General features: G+C 44.4%; 6 protein-coding genes across 6 annotated transcripts; 2 read left to right on the forward strand and 4 right to left on the reverse strand.

Annotated features, from left to right (window-relative positions):
• Positions 1-1,368: 1,368 nt before the first annotated feature.
• Positions 1,369-3,186, reverse strand: LOC129597269 (kelch-like protein diablo). The gene is made up of 5 exons (XM_055494750.1): positions 3,154-3,186; positions 2,568-2,835; positions 1,895-2,459; positions 1,710-1,786; positions 1,369-1,586 (listed from the first exon to the last, which is right to left on the reverse strand). The coding sequence occupies exons 1-5, from the start codon at positions 3,184-3,186 to the stop codon at positions 1,369-1,371; spliced, it is 1,161 nt and encodes a 386-aa protein (XP_055350725.1).
• Positions 3,187-3,566: 380 nt separating this feature from the next.
• LOC129597280 (kelch-like protein 3) lies at positions 3,567-7,037 on the forward strand. Its single transcript, XM_055494761.1, has 6 exons — positions 3,567-3,927; positions 4,243-4,519; positions 5,089-5,353; positions 5,437-6,048; positions 6,116-6,193; positions 6,519-7,037. Exons 1-6 carry the CDS (start codon positions 3,665-3,667, stop codon positions 6,734-6,736), a joined length of 1,713 nt encoding a protein of 570 aa, XP_055350736.1. The 5' UTR covers positions 3,567-3,664; the 3' UTR covers positions 6,737-7,037.
• Positions 7,038-7,498: 461 nt separating this feature from the next.
• Positions 7,499-8,736, reverse strand: LOC129597277 (antistasin-like). The gene is made up of 5 exons (XM_055494758.1): positions 8,570-8,736; positions 8,373-8,454; positions 8,178-8,297; positions 7,949-8,044; positions 7,499-7,882 (listed from the first exon to the last, which is right to left on the reverse strand). Exons 1-5 carry the CDS (start codon positions 8,633-8,635, stop codon positions 7,743-7,745), a joined length of 504 nt encoding a protein of 167 aa, XP_055350733.1. The 5' UTR covers positions 8,636-8,736; the 3' UTR covers positions 7,499-7,742.
• A 390-nt stretch (positions 8,737-9,126) lies between these two features.
• Positions 9,127-10,405, reverse strand: LOC129597273 (antistasin-like). The gene is made up of 3 exons (XM_055494753.1): positions 10,248-10,405; positions 9,612-9,915; positions 9,127-9,487 (listed from the first exon to the last, which is right to left on the reverse strand). Exons 1-3 carry the CDS (start codon positions 10,302-10,304, stop codon positions 9,312-9,314), a joined length of 537 nt encoding a protein of 178 aa, XP_055350728.1. The 5' UTR covers positions 10,305-10,405; the 3' UTR covers positions 9,127-9,311.
• Positions 10,406-11,585: 1,180 nt separating this feature from the next.
• LOC129597243 (antistasin-like) lies at positions 11,586-12,816 on the reverse strand. The gene is made up of 4 exons (XM_055494717.1): positions 12,651-12,816; positions 12,511-12,562; positions 12,146-12,337; positions 11,586-11,888 (listed from the first exon to the last, which is right to left on the reverse strand). The coding sequence occupies exons 1-4, from the start codon at positions 12,717-12,719 to the stop codon at positions 11,779-11,781; spliced, it is 423 nt and encodes a 140-aa protein (XP_055350692.1). The 5' UTR covers positions 12,720-12,816; the 3' UTR covers positions 11,586-11,778.
• Positions 12,817-18,597: 5,781 nt separating this feature from the next.
• On the forward strand, positions 18,598-22,185 carry LOC129597282 (uncharacterized). Its single transcript, XM_055494763.1, has 2 exons — positions 18,598-19,336; positions 21,573-22,185. The coding sequence occupies exons 1-2, from the start codon at positions 19,144-19,146 to the stop codon at positions 22,118-22,120; spliced, it is 741 nt and encodes a 246-aa protein (XP_055350738.1). The 5' UTR covers positions 18,598-19,143; the 3' UTR covers positions 22,121-22,185.

Consider the following 22,185-nt stretch of genomic DNA (forward strand, 5'->3'; position numbering starts at 1 on the left):
ATGACCTCGTTGCAGGTTTCCGCCGCGATGCATATGGATGCGAGGAGTGCGCATGTAATCCTGTGCGACCCACGTGCCCACCTGTCATGTGCGTGAGCACGTGCCATAACGGTAAGGTTTTGCAAGAAAACATGGTACGGCTCGTTCTGTTATAACCGGTACTTCTATGGTCTTTAGGTTTTGCTCAAGGTGAGGACGGGTGTCCGAGATGAGTGCAATAACGTGCCGCTGCGTCCAACAGCAACGCCACTACTTTAAACCGGAATTAAATACTGACCTGTATCTATGGTGACGGAAACTGACTGAACGGTGGCATCGTATTTGATTCATGCCCTACACGTACAATTTATGTGACCGAGTACTGATTACTACAACGATATTATAGGAAAACGAAGTTCAAGGCTACCACCACCTAACAATGTTTAATTCTAGGGCAACTATTAACTCTGTCTGTCTCTAATGGCAAATTAAGCTCTCTTTCAAACCGTTTTTACTAGCAGAACCGTCTAATAGAACAAGACCATGTAATTCTAAACTGCAAATAAACAGTCTTCTGCAATTCGTTTTTCACTTGAAAATTTACTTTCAAAGAATGATTTATGCAAGTTTGCATTGAAAACAGTTGCACTTACAAGAAGTGAACGATAATCCTAAAGAAATAATCCATCAAAAGATGATCCGAAAGAGAAATCAAACGTGTACTCGTAATTGTAATCAAACCCAGCTGCTGATTTATATGTACGCGCGGCGGTGCAGCGACGGTCGCGTAGACAGACTCTCGTACTTTTACTTATGCGGCAGCCATTTCGCTACAAAATAAGCGTGATTTCCAGAGCAAACTACTTTCGGATGTGAGACGGTCGCAAAAAAGTTCCTGCGTCTAAATGCATGAAAATTGCAAAGTAAAAACATTATGTACGTACTTAAGAATGTACTGATGTATCGAAATCAAGAACGTACTTACGGTCTACAGAATGATGATATACGTCGACATCAATCTTGGAAACCCATTCATAGTTTCCCACTGTCGCATGTTATTTTATAAGTACGGTACAAGTACAATCTGTTGCAACTACTGCTAGACAGTCAAGAGCAACAGGAGAACATCCGCACGACATCCCACCCAATTATATCCAACACATGAATTCACAAAAAAACAGAACATTATTTACGATTAGGAAAAACACTATGGCCTTGGCGATTTCACAACACAAAACATCCATTACACCGAGAAGAAAATGTCACCAACATGTTAAAAAAAAACGGATACACACTCGGGTTTTCGTCACTGCATTTATCCCACTCCCCGTCCCGAGTGCCACCAGTAACCGGCTCGCATTCATTCCGACCAAGCCAGGCCAGGCAAACTCAAGCCCGCTTTAATTTCATCTTCACACAGGCGAAGCCCAAATTGAAGGATAACAGCCGGCATTCATGCAGTGTCCAGCGATCCGCCTCGTCATCGTACACTTCAATGCTAAGATGGCCAGCATCGTCCTCTCCATACGGAGCGTACCCACCCAGGACGTACAGCTTCCCGCCCAGACAAACACATCCGGGATCCATGCGCGGTTGGACCAGGTCCCCTGTCGTTATAAAAAGCGTTACGACCACCAACGATTTCCATTAACACGCACAGCCGTATACGTGCAGACCGTTGTGTAATTATCATACAATTATGTACAAGTTTACAACGAAAGCTGACCTACCTTTCCCCAGCCATTGATTGGTAACGGGTTTGTAGGCCTCCACGTGCGCACAGATCCCCAGATCGTTGGCTCGTCCCCTTACACAAGGTACCGCAATGCATTAACTGGCGCATCTTCTTCGCATCCTTCATGTACCCGTACCAACAACGTAGATCAGGGCGTCGGGCCCTACGCATGCCGCGCACCCATCGCGTCCCGTGGGCATGTCGGCCAGTCGGCTCCACGTGTTTTCCGCGGGGTGGTAGGCGTGCACCAAGTTGCTAGCGTTGTCCTCCTCGATATCCCCACCGAACGCATACAACAGCCCACCGTGCGCCACCATGACCACATGCATCCGGGGAACCGGTAGATCGGCCAGCGCACTCCACGAATTACCAGGGAAATCGTATACCTCCACGGACGACAGTACGGGCTGTGAACGTTTAAATTCATAGCCACCGGCCACGTAAACGCGACCATCCAGAACAGCCAGAGCTTCCGCGCCGCGCCATGTCAGCATCTTGGCCACCGGCGGTCCCCACTCATCATCCAGGCCGGTGAAGCGACGATCGCGCTGGACGGTCTTCCAGCCATGTACGCTGGAGATCATCATCCAGCGATCGTCCAGCATCACGGCATTGCGGCAGTCCGCGGGCAGTGGTAATTTCTTCAGGCCCCACACAACCGGAATCGACGGGTCGAACACCTGCACCGCCGTTCCCTTACTGTCCGCATCGTAAACACTCACGCACAACATCACTTCGTGTGCACCTGTCACCAACACAAACAACTTCAGGCTACATGGAATACATCAACCAGATGGCACCAGCGAAAGATGCAGTAGTAATTGCTACCTTGAACCGGTTGGACTTTAGTTACCGACTGAATGCCGTGGGGTGGTGTTGTCACTGTTCTGCCTTATCTCGCCGGCCAATTCATCAACCATCCCAACCGCCGCACTTTCCAGGGCCAAATCGTACTGCAGCCGAGACTGGGCACTTAGAAAAGGAGCGCGGATGGTCTGCAGCACCGTGAGTAGGTGCAGCTGTCGCCCGGGACGATCGTAATCCAACCAGCGCAGCACCGCCTCCAAAACTTCATCCTCACTGTTCACTTTCACCTCATCCGATGCAATCAGCGCAGCCAGCTGCAACCCAGTAAACTGCTGAATAATCAGAGCATTATTTCGTGTTCGGCGGGAAAACGCCGCACATACGGTACGAAGGTCTCTAAGGTCCAGCCAATGCCGCACAGAATACGACTGTATACAACACAAAAAACTCACAAAAGTACAATCTGTGTACTGGCGTATTTCGCACCTTCAGTACAAGTATTGTACAAACCCGATTACATAATACAGTATTGAGCATCTCAGCATACAGTATAGGAACAGGCAGTAGTCCGTAGTATGCAAAAAACGCTATGTTAGTGCATTGGCGGTAGCCACTGCACTACAACTATGTACCATGACAAACTGTGCTCCGTAGTTAGACTGCATGTAACGCATGAGCAGTGTGGCGTGGAGCGCCGCAGTACAGACTACAGAATGGCCTAGCCCATAAATTTGGAATATTTATATTCGCTGTATTCACGAAAACTAATAAGTACAGTATTGTACGAGTTGCAGTTATCAGCCGCTAATTTACTCCGCGTAAATTACGCGGGGTCCACTAGTATCGTACAGAATGCGAAAAATGTAAGTACGAGTAGTTTAGTAGCCGCCCGCCTCCTTACGGCGGTGCTTTGTTACACCTGAAACCAGGAATCCAAAACCCAGTCGCCCACGGCCAGTTTTAAAAGCTTCGAAGCTGACAGAATTTTGTTGACTCATCATGGGTTATTTTCCTTTGCACTGAAGTTTGCGGTTCTTTACTTCCTTCACAGTTCGCAGAGCTATTAAATTAGCAATAACTAGTAGACACTTTGATTCTATCGACCTATATTTGATTCTATCCCTCATCGTCCGCTCTGCAAAAATGTCGAAGCGTTCTGCTGATCAGCCGTCTCACAGTTGTCTCGCTGTGGAATTTCTGCGCGGACTGCATGAACTGCAGTCTACAGGAGACCTGTGCGATGTGAAGCTGAAGAGCAACGAAGGAGAATCAGCGGTGGTCATCTCCTGCCATCGCAACGTACTCAGCGTCCACAGCCTCTACTTTCGATCGCTTTTTAAATGGAAGAAAGGGAAGGATTCCTCACAGCCAGAGTTGCTCGATTTCGACGGTCCCACTTTGAACGAGTGAGTAAAGAGATTTTGCTTACTGCTGCTTCTATTAAGCAGGTTCTACAATCAGTTTGAAAATTCTCGTAAATTGAGCAGTAGGCTTTCTTAACGTACGCAATTTAGCAGGTCCAGTTAGCCTGGTGAATTTCCAGTGAACTGGCTGACGAACCGTAACTTTCGTTCATATCAGTTGGCAGTTACACACCTGGTAGCCTAAGTTGGAGACTTGTATTTGACTGCTTCATTCGTACCGTTCATGTTATTTTTTCCAATGCAGTTTCAAGTGATATTATAATTATTATTACTGCACTTTTTGCGTCTCCCGTCTAGACTGGTGCACTACGCTTATACTCTGGATATGAGCCTCAACGATGACAACGTTGCGGACATCCTAGTTGCGGCGCAGTTTCTGCAGATGGATGGCGCTATTGGACACTGCTGCAATTACTACGAGACGCACATGCGCCTCTCCAACTGCCTGACCGTCCACGCGCTCGCCACAATGTACCAAAATCCCAGTCTGGCCGCCGCCGCCCTGGCCACCATTCATCCACACTTCCTGCGCTGGGCGCAGAGCCAGGATTTCCTGCGGATGGAGGCGCAACAGGTGATGATTGCTCAGTCGGACTGATTGAGCGAGATATGTGTAACCGTGCATAGTGGGTAGAAACTAGTAACATTACGTGCGTCTTCGTATGCTATGCACACAGATGTACTTGCTACTTGCTAGCGTGTACCAGCCTGATTACATAATATTATTGAGCGTTCGTAATACAGCAAATTTATGGGCTCCGTTACTTTGTATACTACGGCGCTCACGCCATACTGTTCATGCGTTACATGCAATCTAACTGCGGAGCACAGTTTGTCATTACACAAAATTGTAATGCAGCGGCTATCGCCAAAGCGCTGCATACCGCTTTGGGCAATTTGCATACTATTACTACCTGTTCCTTTATGCTCAATATATAATCGGGTGCTTGAACAATACTTGTACGGGAGGTGTGGCAATACGCTAGTACACAGGCTGTACTTTTGTGAGTTTCTTTGTGTTTTATGCAGTCGTACTTTGTGCGGCATTAGCTAGACCGTAGAGACCTTCGTACCGTATGTGCGGCGTTTTCCCGGCGAACACGAAATAATGCTCTGATTATTCAGCAATTTACTGGGTTGCAGCTGGCTGCGCTGATTGCATCGGATGAGGTGGAAGTGAACAGTGAGGATGAAGTTTTGGAGGCGGTGCTGCGCTGGTTGGATTACGATCGTCCCGGACGACTGCTGCAAGTACCCACGGTGCTGCAGAGCATCCGCGCTCCGTTCCTCAGTGCCCAGTCTCGGCTGCAGTACGATTTGGCCTTGGAAAGTGCGGCGGCTGGGATGGTCGATGAATTGGCCGGCGGGATACAGAACAACAATAACACCACCCAGCGGCATTCAGTCGGTAACTGTTCTAGACTCATGTTTACGCTTTATGGGGTTTGTGGAGACAATATCAATTACGTAATGTTGTTGTGTTGGTGACAGGTGCACACGAAGTGATGTTCTGCGTGAATGTTTACGATGCGGACAGTAAGGGAACGGCGGTGCAGGTGTTCGACCCGTCGATTCCGGCTGTGTGGGACCTGAAGAAATTGTCACTCCCTGCGGACATCAGTAGCGTCGTGATGCTGGACGGTCGTTGGATGATGATCTCCAGCGCTATCCATGGCTGGAAAATCGTCCAGCGCAACCGTCGCTTCACCGGCCTGGTTGAAGAGTGGGGACCGCCGGTGGCCGGCATGCACACCTGGCGCGTCTCAGGAGCTCCAGCTGCTCTGGATGATCGTGTTTATGTGGCCGGTGGCTATGACTTAAAACGCTCGCAGCTCATCCTGTCGACTATGGAAGTATACGATTTCCCAAGTAATTCGTGGCGTACGCTGGCTGATCTACCGGTGCCTCTCACGGGTTTGGTGATGGTGGCACATGATGGGCTACTGTACGCGTTCGGAGGGTCTATCGCGATTGGCAACGTTAGCAACTTGGTCCACGCCTACCACCCCGCGGATAACACGTGGAGCCGACTGGCCGACATGCCTATGGCACGCGACAGTTTTGCGGCGTGCGTGGGTCCCGACGGGTGGATCTACGTTGTTGGTACGGGTACAGTATAGTCGTGGTACGGAAAAGATGGACCAGTTAATTCATGCGCTACATTGTGTAGGGGGACGAGCCAGTGACCTGGGGGTCTGTGCGCGCGTGGAGGCCTACAATCCCGTCACCAACAAGTGGCTGAGAAAAGGTTTGCGTTACTTTCGTTGTACATGGTACTTTTAACTATTTTCTGTATTATGAATTTTTTTCTTGTTAAAAATTTGATTTATGATTTTGGCACAACGGCCTAGTACGTTTATAAGCCTGTCTGGGAATTGCCAGCGTATCGGAACAGCGAAAAACACAAATTCTTGTGTTACGCACTTACGCTAATGTGGTGTATGTAGTGGCTATCGTTCCGATTCGCTAACATCGCGCTGCCTGTGCTTTTACACGGGAATTTCAAGACTAGCTTGCACGGCTGGGGTGTTTATTGAAATCGTAGTGTCAGTAACGCTGCTTTATGACGACAGGAGACCTGGTGCACCCGCGTAAGGATCTGGCATGTGCGTGTCTGGGCGGGGAGCTGTACGTCCTCGGTGGGTACGTTTCGGGCACCGAGAACGATCCTAACCACGATAGCATCGAAGTGTATGACGCCGAGGCGGATCGCTGGACACTGCATGAATGCCGCTTGCTGGCTCCCAACTTGGGCTTCGCCTGTGTTAAGATGAAATTGAAGCGGGCTTGAGTTTGCCTGGCCTGGCTTGGTCGGAGTGAAAGCGAGCCGGTTACTGGTGGCACTTGTGACGGGAAGTGGGATAAATGCAGCGACGAAAACGCGAGTACGTATCCGTTTTTTTAGCATGTTGGTGACATTTTCTTCTCGGTGTATTGGATGTTTTATGTTGAGAAACTGCCAAGGCCATAGTTTATTTTCTTTATCGTAAAATTAATAATGTTCTGTTTTTTCTTGTGAATTCAGCGTTAGATTTTATTGGGTGAGATGTCGTTCCGATGATCTCCTGTTGATCTTAACTGTCTAGCAGTAATCGCTACAACTTCCACTTATAAAGTAACGTGCGACAGTGTGAAACTGCGAATGTGTATCCGAGATTGGTTTCGACGTATATCATCTGTAGACTGCGTTCTTGATTTCGATGCACATAATACACAATACATAACGTTTTCATGCCTGGTGAGTAGATACTTTGCAATTTCCATGCACTGCATGAGAGGCAAGAACTGTTTTCGACAGCATCACATTCGAAAGCATTTTGTTCCGGAAATCATGCTTATTTTGTAGAAAAGTAAGTACAAGTTTACGTCGCTGCACGTATCTGTACAGATAAATCAGCAGCTGGGTTAATATTAAAACTAAGCGTACACATTGCTTTTTATAGGATTATCTTTTGATAGCTAAGCATCTTGAAAGTGCAACTGTGTTTGATGCAAACGTGAATAAAACATTCTTTAAAAAGCAAATTTTCAGCTGAAAAACGAACTGCAGAAGACTTGACAGGTTGTTTATTTGCAGTTTAGAATTTGATGGTTTTGCGTTGTTAAGGCATTTTTGGCAATTTGCCAGTAATTAAGAGAGAGAGCTTGGTTTAGAGGCAAGTGAACTGAACGTATTTATAGTTATCCTAAAAGAAAACATTGTCAGCTTTGGTAGCTCTAAACTGCGTTTAATATCGCTGGAAAAGTAGCACTCAGTCACATGTACGAGTAATCGTCGCGTATCTGTACGGCATGAATCAAGTAGGATGCAACCAAGTCCGCCGGTTTCCGTCACCACAGGTAGTTAATTGTAGTTTACGGCAGTGGCGTTGCTGTTGACGCAGGGGCACGTTATTGCACGCGCATCTCGGGCACCCGTTCTCACCTTGAGCAAAACCTAAATGCCATACCAGACACCAGTTATAACAGAACGGAGCGTACTGTTTTTCTTGTGAAAACTTACCGTTAGGGCACGCGATCAGGCACATCACCGGCGGGCACGTTGGTCGTACAGGGTTACATGCGCACTCCTCACATCCGTAGGCATCGCGGCGGAAACCTGCAACGAGGGTCACTAGCAAACCGTGCACATCCTTAAGAATAATTAACTTTGTGGCGTATCGGGGATTAACCTTAAAAGATTGTGGCCAAAATGAATTACGTACTGTCATCATGCTTAGTCTGTCTCTTACCGTTAGGACAGAAAATTCGGCAGTACACCGGTTCACACGTATGCGAGGTCACCGGCGACGGAGTGGTTTTCACTGGCCGGCAGCTGCACATGTTGCATCCATGATGATCGTGCTCATAACCTGGATAATGAAATACTGACGCTGCTGCGTTGCGAAGTAAATTTTTTGTAAAGCTGTTCCGATTGATTTCTTTACCGGTTTCGCACCATAGGTTGCACATAATCGGGATACAACCAATTCGAGGCACAATGTTTCCCAACGACCGAGGGACAATATCCTAGATACGAACGGTAACACTCATTTAGACGTAAGAAAAACTTGTTGTCTTTTGGATAAGCATACTTGCAGCGCCTTAAAATGCTGCTTAAATGAATGTTTACAGTGTAACTTACTCTGGCGTCGGACTGAGAAGCCAAAAAGATGACCACAAGGGCGGCAAACATAGCTATGGTGTTCATTTTGGCGTTGTCTTTGGGCGATTGGTGGTTAGTAACGGTCCCTACGGATATAGTGCATCTCTTTGTGACTGCGGTTTTTGCCAAACTGGGGGTAATTTAAGGAATACTGTAGGTAGTTGGGCTTTTGAAGAAACTGTTTTGTCACGGCATCGATAACCTTTCTACGATAAGAAGCCGACAAAAGCTTTCACTATCAGCGATTAATTGTCAACGCTTCACACTGGTAGCACATATTTTCTGTGGATATGTCCAGGGACGAATTTCTTTCAACCAAAACTGGGAAATTAGTAAAATTAAACATGCATTATGAACGATAATTTTTATTATACGTTTCAGTAATGTCGCGTGGTGTAAGTACAGAGCTTTGTATGTCTTTCGAGATTTCGTTTGAAGTGATGCACATTATGCGGTGAGTAGAAATTTGACGTTACCGGTGCTAGTACTGGTATTTGATAAATGTTACCTTTAATTAAGGTAGCAGACAAAATCAGTTATTCCATTCGATGTTCTTTATTTCATTTCTGGTGTTCATTTCTTTGTCAGCGCCATCATTCGCACGTAAACTTTTTTTAAAGGCGCATTTTTCTTTTGGGTTTGTTTTAAAAACTTCACCGGTCGCTCAGATTCGCATAACAGTAGAGAAGGATTTCGTAGATCTTAAATAACAACAATTTTTTTAATTGACTGGAGTGGGGCGTACAGGCGCCAGATTGCACGAGCAGTGCGGGCAGCCAGTTGCCGCGTCCAGGGCGAAACCATGAGGACATGCGATCATGCAGGTGACGGGTTTGCAGATAGGGCGCATGGGATTGCAAGCGCAGACTTCACAACCAAAAGCATCACGTCGGAAACCTGTTTTTTAAAGAAAACGTTGGATATAATAAATATAAGCATTATTACTTATATATAGTATTCCCCTAACGGTTTTTATATGCAGTGGAGTTCTGCAAAAACACTAAAGGTCAAAGCTATTTACCAGTTGGGCAGAACATTCTGCAGGTCACTGGCGAGCAAGTGTGTGGAGGAGGCACAATGGTGGGCGCCTGTTTGCACCTGCACATATCACAACCGTAGCTATCGGTTTCGTAACCAAATTCGCAGAACATTCTGCAGCTCATTGGCGAGCAAGTGTGTGGCGGAGGGACGACGGTGGGCCGGTTTTTGCAGCTGCACATATCGCAACCGTTGCTATCGGTTTGGTAACCAAATTCGCACCACAGGTTGCACATCACGGGAAGGCAACCGGGACGGATGACGGTATTTCCTGATGATTCGACGGCCTGCGAATACAAATTAAGCTTAAATGTTAATATTATATACGAAATTATGCGCTTTTAACAACACTTTGTAAAACACGCTGTATTACACTTTTACACTTTGTATTACACTTTGTATTACACTTGTAATTGCTAGAATATTGTGTACTGTACGATACGTAAAATTAGTATCAAATATAAATATTAGGGTTACTCATTCTTCCATGTACAAGCGTTAGACAATCCTTCACCATCTTGGTAGATGCAAGCGGTCTTTAAATCCGTTGAGATTATTTTTAGCATAATAACATTTTTAGCGTTTTAAGGATTTATTGTTACAACCAGTATGAGCTTACCGAAGCAGCGGCAACGGCAACGACCGCGAACATAGCAAATACTGCGAAGGTGTTCATTGTGAAAGGTGACGGGTAGCGAATCTGGCTAGGCCAAAGGAAAGTGCTAAAGGCTGCTAAAAGACCGGAAACGTGAGCTGGATTGTGATTGTTGCAGCCAGAGTGTTTTATACCTGCCAGTTGCCATTGCTTTATCGAAATGCCACCCTGGACCAGAAGAAGCTCTGCTTGATAAGTACCGCTATCGGATATGGTACATTGTCTCATTAATTTAGTGCTTCTGATTTATGCATTTTGAACCACTAATCAGCATCAATAAAACTCATAACAATACCATTATTGAACATTGTGGTTTATGTGTGGATTCTGGTTTGCACGATACGATACTTTGGTCTGCGGCTGCCAGATTTGTAACGTTTCAGACTACACACAGATACAAAGTTGAACGTGGGATCCATAGTACGTTCAAGTAATACGAGAAGTACAAAATGCAAGAATGCAAGCAAAATTAATGCAAGTATAATACATGGGTTAAAACGTCTTCGTTCTTATACATAAATTGCATACTGCATCAGTTTACATGTGCAGAAATAGGTATTTTTTAAGGATCATTAATGGCAACTCGTATTATTATTTGATTGTTATTTCTGATTGAGGTATCAGCATTAGCTCAACCTTATGTAATATTATATTTATAATATTTAAGGCATTCTTGTTTACGGTGTATCGAACCCACGCTGCGGTAGCCATTGTGAGCATATAAAAACTTTTTGTTTCTGTACGTGAAGCAATAACATTAATTATGATACAATACTCAGTAGTGTACTGTATATGCAAAACGTTCAAAGCAGCTCGAATAACCGATGAGCATTACCACTGCGATATGCGATCAGCGAGGCGATTGCTTGCCACACTACATTAATACATTACACCAGTCGCCGTTGAACCGTTGTTACACTAGAGTAATATTGTTGTTGAACATTACAGTAATGCATTTCACCAGTCGCCGCTTGCATCGACTGTATAGTCGTATCATACATAAAAATTTAATTATATGATACATATACTGTATGATTTAATACCGTACTTTGGTCGCAGCCAGATTTTTGCATATATATTATCCCTTATATCAATTCTTTCAACTCGCCACGTTTACTGCTCGGAATAGTCTCGGATGACAATTGTACCTTCGTACAAGCATATTGTTCTATGGTTATGCTCCAGTAATTGCTGTTAGTTCCAAACAATTTTGTACCGATTTTGAAGGTAACCTGCACGTAAGGCACCTTAAAAATCGGTACAAAAGTAAGCTTAAACCGGAAGTAACTAGGCTAAGAAGGGTTTCACTGCGCCGCGAGGGCAAATTTTATTGGATGTCTCAGTAAAATTATGACCTCATGTTAGCATTTGGTTTTGTTTTATTTCTGGCTGCAGTACAGCACAGAATCCAGGTAACCCATAAACAAAGCAATAACCAAATATAAAGTAGTATTTCCTTTTTATTTCATTCCCGGATCGCGGAATCGTGAAACATTTAACCGAGATGTTCAGGATCGATGAACGGAGGGATCAGGGTCGGTCGGTGGATTGGTGGCATGTATTGGCATCGGCAGGTGCGACATCCATTTGCATCGTGGACGAATCCTGCAAAAGGAATGCTTGTATATATGTGTACCAGAAGAAACCGCACTGCGTTCTGCTCATAAACAACTGGAGTAGCGGCCAAATTAGCAGTTGCCTCGAATCCAGAACACAGCAGTGTAGCGCAACATTATTCATGACTATTACAGATTTCAAACTTCTAATGAATAATATTATTATAATATTACGCAGTATGAATCGCTTATGCATTTTCACCTTTAAATTATTAACTTTGTTTCACATATTATTTAGAGACGTACCGTGAGGGCACTGGAAATGGCACATGGCCGGTGGGCAAGTCGGTTGTGGTTGTGGCTTGCAGCGGCAGACTTCGCATCCGTTCTCGGCGGTGTCAAAGCCATGCTCACAGAAGATCATGCACATTACCGGCGCACACGTGGGAGCCGTTCGGCATTTGCATATCTGCTGTCCATTTTCGTTCAGCTCGAATCCTGCCAGAACAAATCGCGTGTAACACGGCTGCAAAGTTCTTAAAGAATAGACACATCTCAACGCAAAAAAAGAAACATCATTCAATAACTGTAAATTTATCGTACTAGGTATGCCTTCATGTTTAAAATTAATTTTATCATCGTGTTACATTTTACGGTACTGTCATTATTACCATGCTCGCAGTAAATCATGCACATCCTTGGCTGTTGTCCAGCGACGGCATCCTGCAAATACATAATCGACAACTCTTAAATGCCAGCGACTCAGCACACGATAAGTGGTCAGTCCATAGTGTTATGTAAAAGACCGTACCGCGATGACACTGCCGGACGCTACGGCAGCCAGGGCCAAAATAGCGGAAATAATGGCAATGGACTGCATGGTGGATTGTGTGCGTACTGCGTGCTATGGAATAAGCTGATGCTCTAACGCTGCAACCAGACTAGTTACGAATAAATTCTACTTTAGATTTATAAGCTAAACGCTTCCGCGGCAAAACAGCAGTAAGTTGGTCTCTGTACTGTATTGTTTGATCTTGCTGCATTGTGCTGTCCTTGACCTGATAACTTAATTTGATAACATTGTTGTCTCCTTTTTCAGTGGAATTATTCGATTCTCGTAGCAATTTCTGCGGAAGCGTAATGTGTTATCGGCTTTTAAAGTTGCTGACTCGCTGTTGTTACTGCTTCTCGTATTCACTGATAGCAAACTCACAATTAAAAGCCGGGTAGGACAAAACGCTTTTCCTTCTCGATTTGTCATCGCTCGATCATATTGCAAAACAATTTCCAGTTATACGGTTGCTTTTTAACAAAAAGTTCGTCGAAGCTTCTTAGGTGAAAAACAACTACTTCTAATAATTTGTAATATTGTTAACCGAGATCTTTCAGTTGCGTTAACATCTAACCATCGAATAATTTAGTGGTTGTTATTGATAAACGGTGGGACGAGGGTTGGGCGAACCGGAAACGTGGGCCACAAGTTGCACGAGCATCGTGGACATCCATTTTGGTCTTGCAAGAACCCTACAAATCCATTTCTTCCAATTAATTCGCACACACTTTAACTTAAAGTTCGCTAAGTATACCGTGAGGGCAGTGCAGAGCGCAGGTCACCGGTCGGCAAGTCGGTCTGGGTTTGCAGCTACACACTGAACATCCGTTCTCGTCCGTTTCGAATCCTACGAGTAGTGAAAACGATACGTATAATAGCCAGCAGGCAACCGAAAACAACTGCTGCTACAAAATAAAAATCTGTCTTCTCACCGTGTTCGCAAAACATTTCGCACATCACCGGCGAGCAAGTGGGACCGGCTCTGCAGCTGCACCTCTCACAACCATTTTCGTCGGTTTCAAATCCTGCATGCAGAATTTCGTTAGGTATTGGTGCCTCAGTGAAGAACCATTTATAATTATCATCAGTTCAGTGGATTTTAATTTCCAACTGTGGCAAGTGAAACCGGTAGTTCGTACCGTGTTGGCAGAAGATCATGCACATAACCGGGCTGCATCCAGGTTGCGGAGTGCGACCGGCCAACAGTTCGGCGATAACATCCTGCAAAAGCCGCTGATTTCTTAAAGTGCCTCATGAATGGACATCACAATGTTTTAGTATTTGTCGCGTGCTATGATACAACTCAACTATTAAAGTTATCTACAGCAGCGTTAATTATAACATATACTGAAGGAAAGCGGAAATTCTGTTGCAAACGTTGACAAATTCAATCTGAAGTGTGTCACAGAGACTCAAATTTTACGCTATGTCATAATTTGTATTTATATGAAATCTGGAAACGTATTTATTACATATTGTGCAATTTCATCCAGTGAATTTGAATTAAAGAACACTTTCATAATGAAAAATTTGTACGTTTACTACGTTATATATTGCTTATGGTCTTACCTGGTTCTTGTTTGCGTAGGCAACGGTTGCGCCAGACACCAGTAAAACGAAAAGGGATAGCGAATGCATGGTTATTGCACGATTTTCCGCTATACACTAAGAAACCAACAATATTTCTGTAGGCGAAGTGACGAAAACTGTTGTACCTTAACGCTTCTTTTCATACTGTATTTCTGGCTGTATAAAGTACGAATTCGAGGGACTGCAAAACAAGCACGGTATCGCAAAAGATAAAACAATCCAGGAAATACTTTCTTTATGATAGACCGGCAATTGTTTCTTGTGCACTTTGTGACAATCACTGAAATTAACGTTTGCTGTCCGATTGTGGTGGTATTGTCGTTCAAACGATGCCGGTATGAGGTGTGGCGTTCATAATCAGCATTTGGCGCTTCAGTTTTCAACATTAGCAACGTTTTAGCTATTACCCCGCATCATCGCATGGATGTTCATCTTTTATCGCAGACCCAAAGTACACTGTCAACAAAAACAGAAAAATTAGGACGTGAGCGCTGACATTTTCAAAGGCGAGTTTTATTGAGATTCTGCGCTTGTAGTCTAAAGGTGCTTGCCCGCTGCGATTGCATGCAAAACTGAAAAAACACTAGCATCGTATACAGACTTTTTAAATATGGTTATAATGCGAAAAAATGTACGTATTACGTTGAATTTGTGTACAATGCTCAGCAGTCCGCATACACACACACACGCACACATGTATCTGCGTTTTTCCCTTTTATCTATTATTTGTTTTATTTTGCTTATTTGAATCATTTACGACACGACTGCGACTTCACTCTAGAATACTGCGATTTTGTTAAAAATTTAAAAGAATATTTAAAGTATGTTGTAATCTATCAAGGAACTAGATCTATAATATAACTACAAAAAAGCTGAGGCATCGAGATCGGAAAAACCAGAACCTAATAAAAAAAACTGTAAACGCCATTAGATTCAGCATGTTCAGAAACTGTGTCACATGCATTTCATTCCTTAAAAAAATTATTTAAACCCGTCCCACCGATGCCGGTTTCGGCAAAACTGGCTTCGGTAAAGCATTCAAGGTGACCTTGAGAATAATAGAAGTGCCAGTTGCTTAGAACATTTATTAAAGTGCTAAGTATGTACTTTAATAAATTTGTAGATATTCTATTTGCAAACACGCTGAATTTAATCGCCTGATTGCTGTTCAAATGTTCAAATGCCTAAAAAACCCGATTCCCGAACCATGATTGAATTAGCCCAGGTTTCGAAAGAAACAAAAGCCAGTGAACAAAACTCGGCAGTGAGTGACCCAGCTACCACCACTGTCCAGTGAACAAAACGAAATCACTAGCTGAGTGATGACCGAGCAATAAATCGCTACCCTAGGTGAACAAAATCGCTAGGTGAGTAAGTAACTGAGCTACCACACTGTCCAGTGAATAAAATCGCTAGGTGGGTGAGTGACCGAGCTACCACCACTGTCCAGTGAACAAAACGAAATCACTATGTGAGTGATGACCGAGCAATAAATCGCTACCCTAGGTGAACAAAATCGCTAGGTGAGTAAGTAACTGAGCTACCACACTGTCCAGTGAATAAAATCGCTAGGTGAGTTAGTGACCGAGCTACCACCACTGTCCAGTGAACAAAACGAAATCACTATGTGAGTGATGAGCGAGCAATAAATCGCTACCCTAGGTGAACAAAATCGCTAGGTGAGTAAGTAACTGAGCTACCACACTGTCCAGTGAATAAAATCGCTAGATGGGTGAGTGACCGAGCTACCACCACTGTCCAGTGAATAAAATCGCTAGGTGGGTGAGTGACCGAGCTACCACCACTGTCCAGTGAATAAAATCGCTAGGTGGGTGAGTGACCGAGCTACCACCACTGTCCAGTGAATAAAATCGCTAGGTGGGTGAGTGACCGAGCTACCACTGTCCAGCGAACAAAGTTGCTAACTGAGTGAGGGACCAAGCTTATAGACTCCTTGTTAAGGGATTTGGCCCGGTACATAGCACCAAGTTCGTGTACATCCAGGGGAACTTTCGCTGTTGCGCGCTTCCAAACACTTTTTTGCATTGCTTTATGGTATTTTGTAGCCAGAAGAATTGTATACCTAGGTGAGAAAACCGTTTGTGCGCGCAACATCCGGTTGCGAAGTTATGAGGGTATCAAAATTCCAAAAAGTTTAAATGCATTCAGGTGTACCAAAAGTCTCATTATGGACCGATCCCTTTCAAATTTTGCGTAAATGCATAACCATGAAGATCGTTTTGACACGGATTCAGACTTCTACGATTTTTTTCAAATTTTAAAATGAATTTTAAAATTTTTGAAATTCATTTTAAAATTTGAAAAACATGCTAGAACAGTGGTTCCGTGTCAAAACGATCTTCATGGTAATGTGCATTTACGTGCAAAGTTCGAAAGGGATCGGTCCATAACGAGACTTTTGGTACACCTGAATGCATTTAAACTTTTTGGAATTTTGATACCCTCATAACTTCGCATCCGGATGTTGCGCGCGAAAACGGATTTCACGCCTATGTACGCCAATCATTTGGCTACACAATGTCAAAAAGCAACCGAAAAAAGTGTTTGAAAGTGCGCGAAAGCGAATATTCCCTTCAATGTACACGATTTTAGCGCTATGTACCGGGCCAAATCCCTTAAGAAGTTCTACAATAACTGCTAAGGCAGTTAGTGAATTTACTAACGAATTACTGCAAATGGTTTGATTTGTTCAAAGCGTCCGTGGATCACAAGAAACGCGGAGGCGAAGCCGCAGCGGTTTCTTGTAAAGTATAATAATAATTATTACGGATAACAAATATCAACGGCCACAGCTTTACTGAAAGCGCCGGTTTGTAGCTGCGATAAATACGAGTATTTCACGATAAATATCTGTAGGTGCGATAAATGTTTAGTTCGTGTAAATCACTAGCTGCCACCGGAAAAATTATGTATCGCACCGTACAGTGTACGTTCACTGTACGGGGCTACACGATAATTTCTGCCGGTGGCAGCTACACAATCATACGCTCGTGTATACACGAACGTATGATTGTTAAACCTTTTGTTAAACTTACTGAATAAAGTTAATAAGGAATTAACAGCATGTGTACTTTGGACAGTGCATAAACGCACAGAGTATCTGCTATGTAAGGGCACGGCGCAGAAAGTTTGGTTCTTGACTCTTGCTTTGACGGGTGACAGCCGATCGAATTAATTTTTGTCTGTAGATGAAATATTTTATGGTTTGTAATACTTTTTGTTGTACAAAATGTTGAAAAGAAGAAAAGATTTCTTCTAAAGACAAAATTAATTCTCTGTCATCTGACTAACTGCAATTGTCTAAACGCAGCAGACTTCAGGAAACAGACTTCTTTCGCATCATGCCCTTGCACTACGTTACACAGACCACACTACACACTGCTATACATGCACGCAACCGATGTTGTTACTGTATTTACACGATATTAAGGGACAGAGAAATCCCCAGGACCGCCCGCACTAGCTGTCGGTTTCTTTGACATCAGTGGAGCCGACGCCTAGTGGGGGCGGTCCAAGGGATTTCTCCGTCCCTTAATATCGTGTAAATACAGTAATACTTCTACTGAAAATGTATATTTTTCTTTTCGAGAGTGCAGTCGCCAGGTACTGTACAGACGATGGGTGCGAATTATCTCTCTACTATTCCGCGTAATTTCCACATGTGCCTGCACGCAAACATACAACGTAATGGAAATAATTATTGCAAAGTAACACAAGGAAGTACGGCTTCGCCATACGATGTTAACGCTAATTTACAGCATAATATTTAATACAGTGGTCCAATTTGACGCACGAAAAAAGGAGTCTTTTATTTTAGGGAAAACGGTAGGATCGCTACGGAGCAGGAAACAGCGGCAGTTGGCCGCACGATCGACCGGCAGCCGCGGGGCGAAACATAACACGCCGGTTGATATGGACTACAAAGAGCCTTTGAGTTGACATTGACGGCTGGGGTTTCTCGTACAGTAAACCTGGAAAGCTGATCCCATTACTCCCCAAGTTTATTTACTCTCGATCATGTTAAGTAGGCCTACATCAAGTTGGTAAACCGCCACATTCCCGCGCACAGCGCCGCACACACACAACACAGCCGGCCTTTCATCGCATAGGATCACAAAGTCCACAAAGAGCGGATTATACGGCCCGCTTGATGCAACAATATAAACAGTATATATACAGAGTGGGATATAATATAAAGTGCCGGAGTGAGAAGAGCGAAGGGAATGACTGACGTGGCTAACCGGCGAATACGATCGCCTCATAAATGTGCCAAGCCATTCATTCGTATTACGAGGGAGAGCGCGAGTACATTTCACCACCACCACTCTCCTCAATTCTCCCCCCGGTAATTGAGTTTATTTGTGTGGCACGCAAGGGTCCAACATACAGGTAATATACCGACCCACCCCCTCTTTAGCAGATGGCCAGGGAAAAAATCAATTAACAAAATGATTCTCCGTCTATACTATTGCTATATATATATATACGTGCTGCCACATCGGTACACACGCTCCGTTTGACACAGTGCGCGTGTTGTTGGCTGGTTGGAGTTGTGGCGGAAGCGCGCGCGATCATGGGCATTAGAGTCAACGAAGAGAGGGAGAAAATGTCATGTATTTGTTGAAGTAAATGCCTGTCGATTGATCTCCATTTAGGCTCCTCTTTATTTGCTTATGGCCAGGATATGGACAGGGGTAAAAAAGAGAAAAGACGACTCTTTTTTATGCTAACAACCTACAAACTGATCAATGTGTACTGTTGACTATTGACGCTGGGAGTTAAAATACCCCGGTTGTGTACATACGTCCATATACACAACCACGTCCATATACGCACACAACACGGTGATCACGCTGGGAACATGTATGGACTTGCCGGTGTGCGGCTGCGACGAGCCAGTCATTCGGCGGCCAGTCATGCAGCGGCCTACACGAGACGCCACAGCCGGGTACAGCGTCCCACTGGTAAAATGGAGACGGAAGTGCTGCTCCTGTTATTACTGGGAAATTGTGAGATGATCATCGGTGTGGTGATGTTTGCGCTCAATGTCATAGGTAAGACTCTAAATAATTTATCGCTTTTTCTGCGAATGCATACTTCTTTTTTTTATAATGTAGAGAGAACTTTCATTAGCGGAGTTTGATGTATTTTACTGTGGTAAAATAATGGTGTCTGGGGTGATCGTTAAGGTTATCTTTTGAGGCTTTCAACGGAATTGATAATCGTGGTGGAAAAGTGTCGATGACGAAGGTTGATTTGCCATTAGGGAATTACACACAGACCCTGGCGTTATAGAAAGTGACCCATGGCATGTATACAGGCGATATAAACCTAACAGTGCGATGCATTAATTCTTTTGGCAAGCTATAGCTAATTTCCCTGACGCGCGAGTGCGGGGGTGATGGCAGTATAATTGAATTGTCCCGTGCGCTCGCGACCAGTCCAGAGACTCGGGTCCCTTGCCGTGACAACTTGACGCGCGCGCTACTGTCATCATTTCAACCAAGAGAAAACACATCGCATAAAGCAGAGCAATATATCAGCCCTTGGTGCTGAAAACACAACGGGCCAGACTGTCTAGACAGCGTTGTATATACAGGGCGGACGCGAAGTCATTAAGACGCGAGGGAAGAGCACTTGAGTTGGAGGAGTGATGCAGGGAAATGGGATTTGTTGATGAGAAAATTGCCACAGTGATAGTGTGTTGCAGATGGAAATGGCTAGATATTGCCGGAAGGCCGAGGGCGCCCGGCTTGATATATGTGCAGCAGCCAAAATTGACCGGCAACATCACGAGGCTGCTGGATAATGAGCAGTGAAGAGGGCCACTTGTATCCATCATATCCGCATCGGCAACCGATACTAATTTCACGCGCCGTGCGTAGGGTGTGTAGTGTGTATACTGGATATACCGGCAAATATTGATCAGTTACAAGAGTATAAAGCCTTTTGATCTGTGCCCGTAACCAAATCTATTGATTTGCCTTAGTTATTGCGGTTTTTCTCAAGTGTGCCGTTGGCATTGTACTGCGGGGTGTTAATTAGAATATCGAGCCGGGGGTGGCCTAGCTAGGAGCGCAACATTATGCCGTTGTGGGTTGTATATAAAATGCATCGCTGTGTTATCCTTGTTCATATCCCGGCATTAGCTTGTTGATGTTTGGGAAATCGGCCTACTTTGACCGCGAAGTAATTTTCCAATCAGGTTAATAACATGCTATTACTCCGGCAGTCATCGTACAAGTGCATGGGGATGATCTCATTGATCTGGCCGCATGATAATGACACGCATTACGGCCAGGTCATCAGGATTAGGGAATAGGTTAATCCTCCCTTTCCTGGACCGGTTTAATCCAACGCTTCAGCGTGATATTTTATTGAAACATATTGAGTGTACCATAATGGCTTTAAACTCTATGGGATTTCCTTATTGCATACAGAGCTTTGTGCAAGAAGAAGCTGCAACACTTTAAACACTTCACCAGTAACCTTTAAAAAATTACGCTTTGTATGACAGGTCCCGTGCGCTGTTGAGATTCTGCATTACACCACGTGACCACCGACATCTGTCGTCAACGATGCTAAAAACGGCCACACTTAATTATTAACTTGCGTGCTTGTACATGTGTATCCTGTCTGTACTTCACTATAATTATGACGTACATGCCATTTAAAATTAAAATCCAGTTCATCTTAACAAATATGTTCTCTCCGTCATTTTTAAAGCATGACTCTAGATAACATAAATCGCACAATTTAGATTTCATACAAAAATAAAAGAGGAAAGATCGTAGGACGACAATCGTTTGCGATCAGATTTGTTGACCAGCGGATACTTACCTGTAATTCTGTACGATATTTCTGATTGCAAGTTGAGCCAAAGGCGTTATGGTGCAACTTCAATATGAATATAGCGTTTTTCACAATTCAGTTCATTAGCTTTTTAAAAGAAAGTACCTTTTACGCACGTACAAATACATTTGGAAGTGGAACATATTGCACGTTTACTAAAAGTTTACAATACGGTATTTCAAACGGCTCCACCCATTCTAGCGTTCTCATGCATGCGTTTGTACTGCAGTTTAAGAACTAGAGTATCCCTAATTTTTGTGTTCTGCAGCAGTGATTTACTGTACAATAGTCTGTGCGTAAGACGAATTACAGCCTATCCTTTATTTTGACCTTTTATGATCTTACTTCTTACGCGCATCCTTTTCATCATTGACCATCATTAATTAAGTGCCTTCAAATGACCTTTTATGATTTGGTTAATAAGCGCATCCTTTGCAGCACTGACCATCATTCCCTATTCCAAATTTCTTCCCTTCCACAGCAGTGGCTTCCTCGTGTCCGGTCTGGAGTTCATCTGCGGCCTCACCGCCATGATCTCCATCACCCGGCACAGCACCCCGGAGGACACCAAGAAAGTCCTGCCTTGGCATCTCCAAGGCTCGGTGACGGCGCTGGTCTTCTTCGCCTTCCTGACCAGCGCCCTCTTCTTCTCCTCCACTCTCGCGTTACCCGATGTGATGGTCAATCTGATGGCAAAAGACCCACGATCGGAAGTGGACGATGCGCCGTTTCTACGGAATATCTACTTAGTGTTGTATATACTGTTTTATATTTCCTTTGCCTTGATTGCGGTGAGCATGAGCGTGGCCTGGTATCTCCTGCACAATGTCGCCGATCTGTACCGGCTGCCGCGCTCCGGCTCGGAGAATGTACGGGTACACAAACCGGGGCGGAGTTTCGGCGGGATGTACCGCTCGACGGGCGGTTCCGTGGGGGGCGGTGATCGGGTGAAGTCGCGCGGGACACTGTTTATGAATCTCCATTAGTACGACTGTGGTTTGATGTTAGCTTAATTGATTATTTTTAACTGCGGTTGATGTCATTGTGTTTC

The sequence above is a fragment of the Paramacrobiotus metropolitanus genome, unplaced genomic scaffold (genome assembly GCF_019649055.1).
Source record: "Paramacrobiotus metropolitanus isolate TYO unplaced genomic scaffold, Prichtersi_v1.0 Parri_scaffold0000102, whole genome shotgun sequence".
Lineage (NCBI taxonomy): Eukaryota > Metazoa > Tardigrada > Eutardigrada > Parachela > Macrobiotidae > Paramacrobiotus > Paramacrobiotus metropolitanus.

Excerpts from the sequence above, each read along its gene's own strand:
- LOC129597269 (XM_055494750.1), bottom strand. The coding sequence starts at position 3,186 with ATGCAGTCTAACTACGGAGCACAGTTTGTCATG. Across the intron at positions 2,460-2,567 it reads CACCCCACGGCATTCAGTCG|GTGCACACGAAGTGATGTTG; the intron begins GTAACTAAAGTC and ends TGTTGGTGACAG. Across the intron at positions 1,587-1,709 it reads CAATCAATGGCTGGGGAAAG|GGGACCTGGTCCAACCGCGC; the intron begins GTAGGTCAGCTT and ends TTATAACGACAG.
- LOC129597280 (XM_055494761.1), top strand. The coding sequence starts at position 3,665 with ATGTCGAAGCGTTCTGCTGATCAGCCGTCTCACAGTTGTCTCGCTGTG. Across the intron at positions 3,928-4,242 it reads GACGGTCCCACTTTGAACGA|ACTGGTGCACTACGCTTATA; the intron begins GTGAGTAAAGAG and ends TCTCCCGTCTAG. Across the intron at positions 4,520-5,088 it reads TGCGGATGGAGGCGCAACAG|CTGGCTGCGCTGATTGCATC; the intron begins GTGATGATTGCT and ends ACTGGGTTGCAG.
- LOC129597277 (XM_055494758.1), bottom strand. The coding sequence starts at position 8,635 with ATGAACACCATAGCTATGTTTGCCGCCCTTGTGGTCATCTTTTTGGCT. Across the intron at positions 8,045-8,177 it reads CCGAATTTTCTGTCCTAACG|GTTTCCGCCGCGATGCCTAC; the intron begins GTAAGAGACAGA and ends CCCTCGTTGCAG. Across the intron at positions 7,883-7,948 it reads CCTGATCGCGTGCCCTAACG|GTTTTGCTCAAGGTGAGAAC; the intron begins GTAAGTTTTCAC and ends TATGGCATTTAG.
- LOC129597273 (XM_055494753.1), bottom strand. The coding sequence starts at position 10,304 with ATGAACACCTTCGCAGTATTTGCTATGTTCGCGGTCGTTGCCGTTGCC. Across the intron at positions 9,916-10,247 it reads TTGCCGTTGCCGCTGCTTCG|GCCGTCGAATCATCAGGAAA; the intron begins GTAAGCTCATAC and ends TTGTATTCGCAG. Across the intron at positions 9,488-9,611 it reads CAGAATGTTCTGCCCAACTG|GTTTCCGACGTGATGCTTTT; the intron begins GTAAATAGCTTT and ends TTTAAAAAACAG.
- LOC129597243 (XM_055494717.1), bottom strand. The coding sequence starts at position 12,719 with ATGCAGTCCATTGCCATTATTTCCGCTATTTTGGCCCTGGCTGCCGTA. Across the intron at positions 12,338-12,510 it reads CATGATTTACTGCGAGCATG|GATTCGAGCTGAACGAAAAT; the intron begins GTAATAATGACA and ends TTGTTCTGGCAG. Across the intron at positions 11,889-12,145 it reads CCATTTCCAGTGCCCTCACG|GATTCGTCCACGATGCAAAT; the intron begins GTACGTCTCTAA and ends TTCCTTTTGCAG.
- LOC129597282 (XM_055494763.1), top strand. The coding sequence starts at position 19,144 with ATGTATGGACTTGCCGGTGTGCGGCTGCGACGAGCCAGTCATTCGGCG. Across the intron at positions 19,337-21,572 it reads GTTTGCGCTCAATGTCATAG|CACTGACCATCATTCCCTAT; the intron begins GTAAGACTCTAA and ends CATCCTTTGCAG.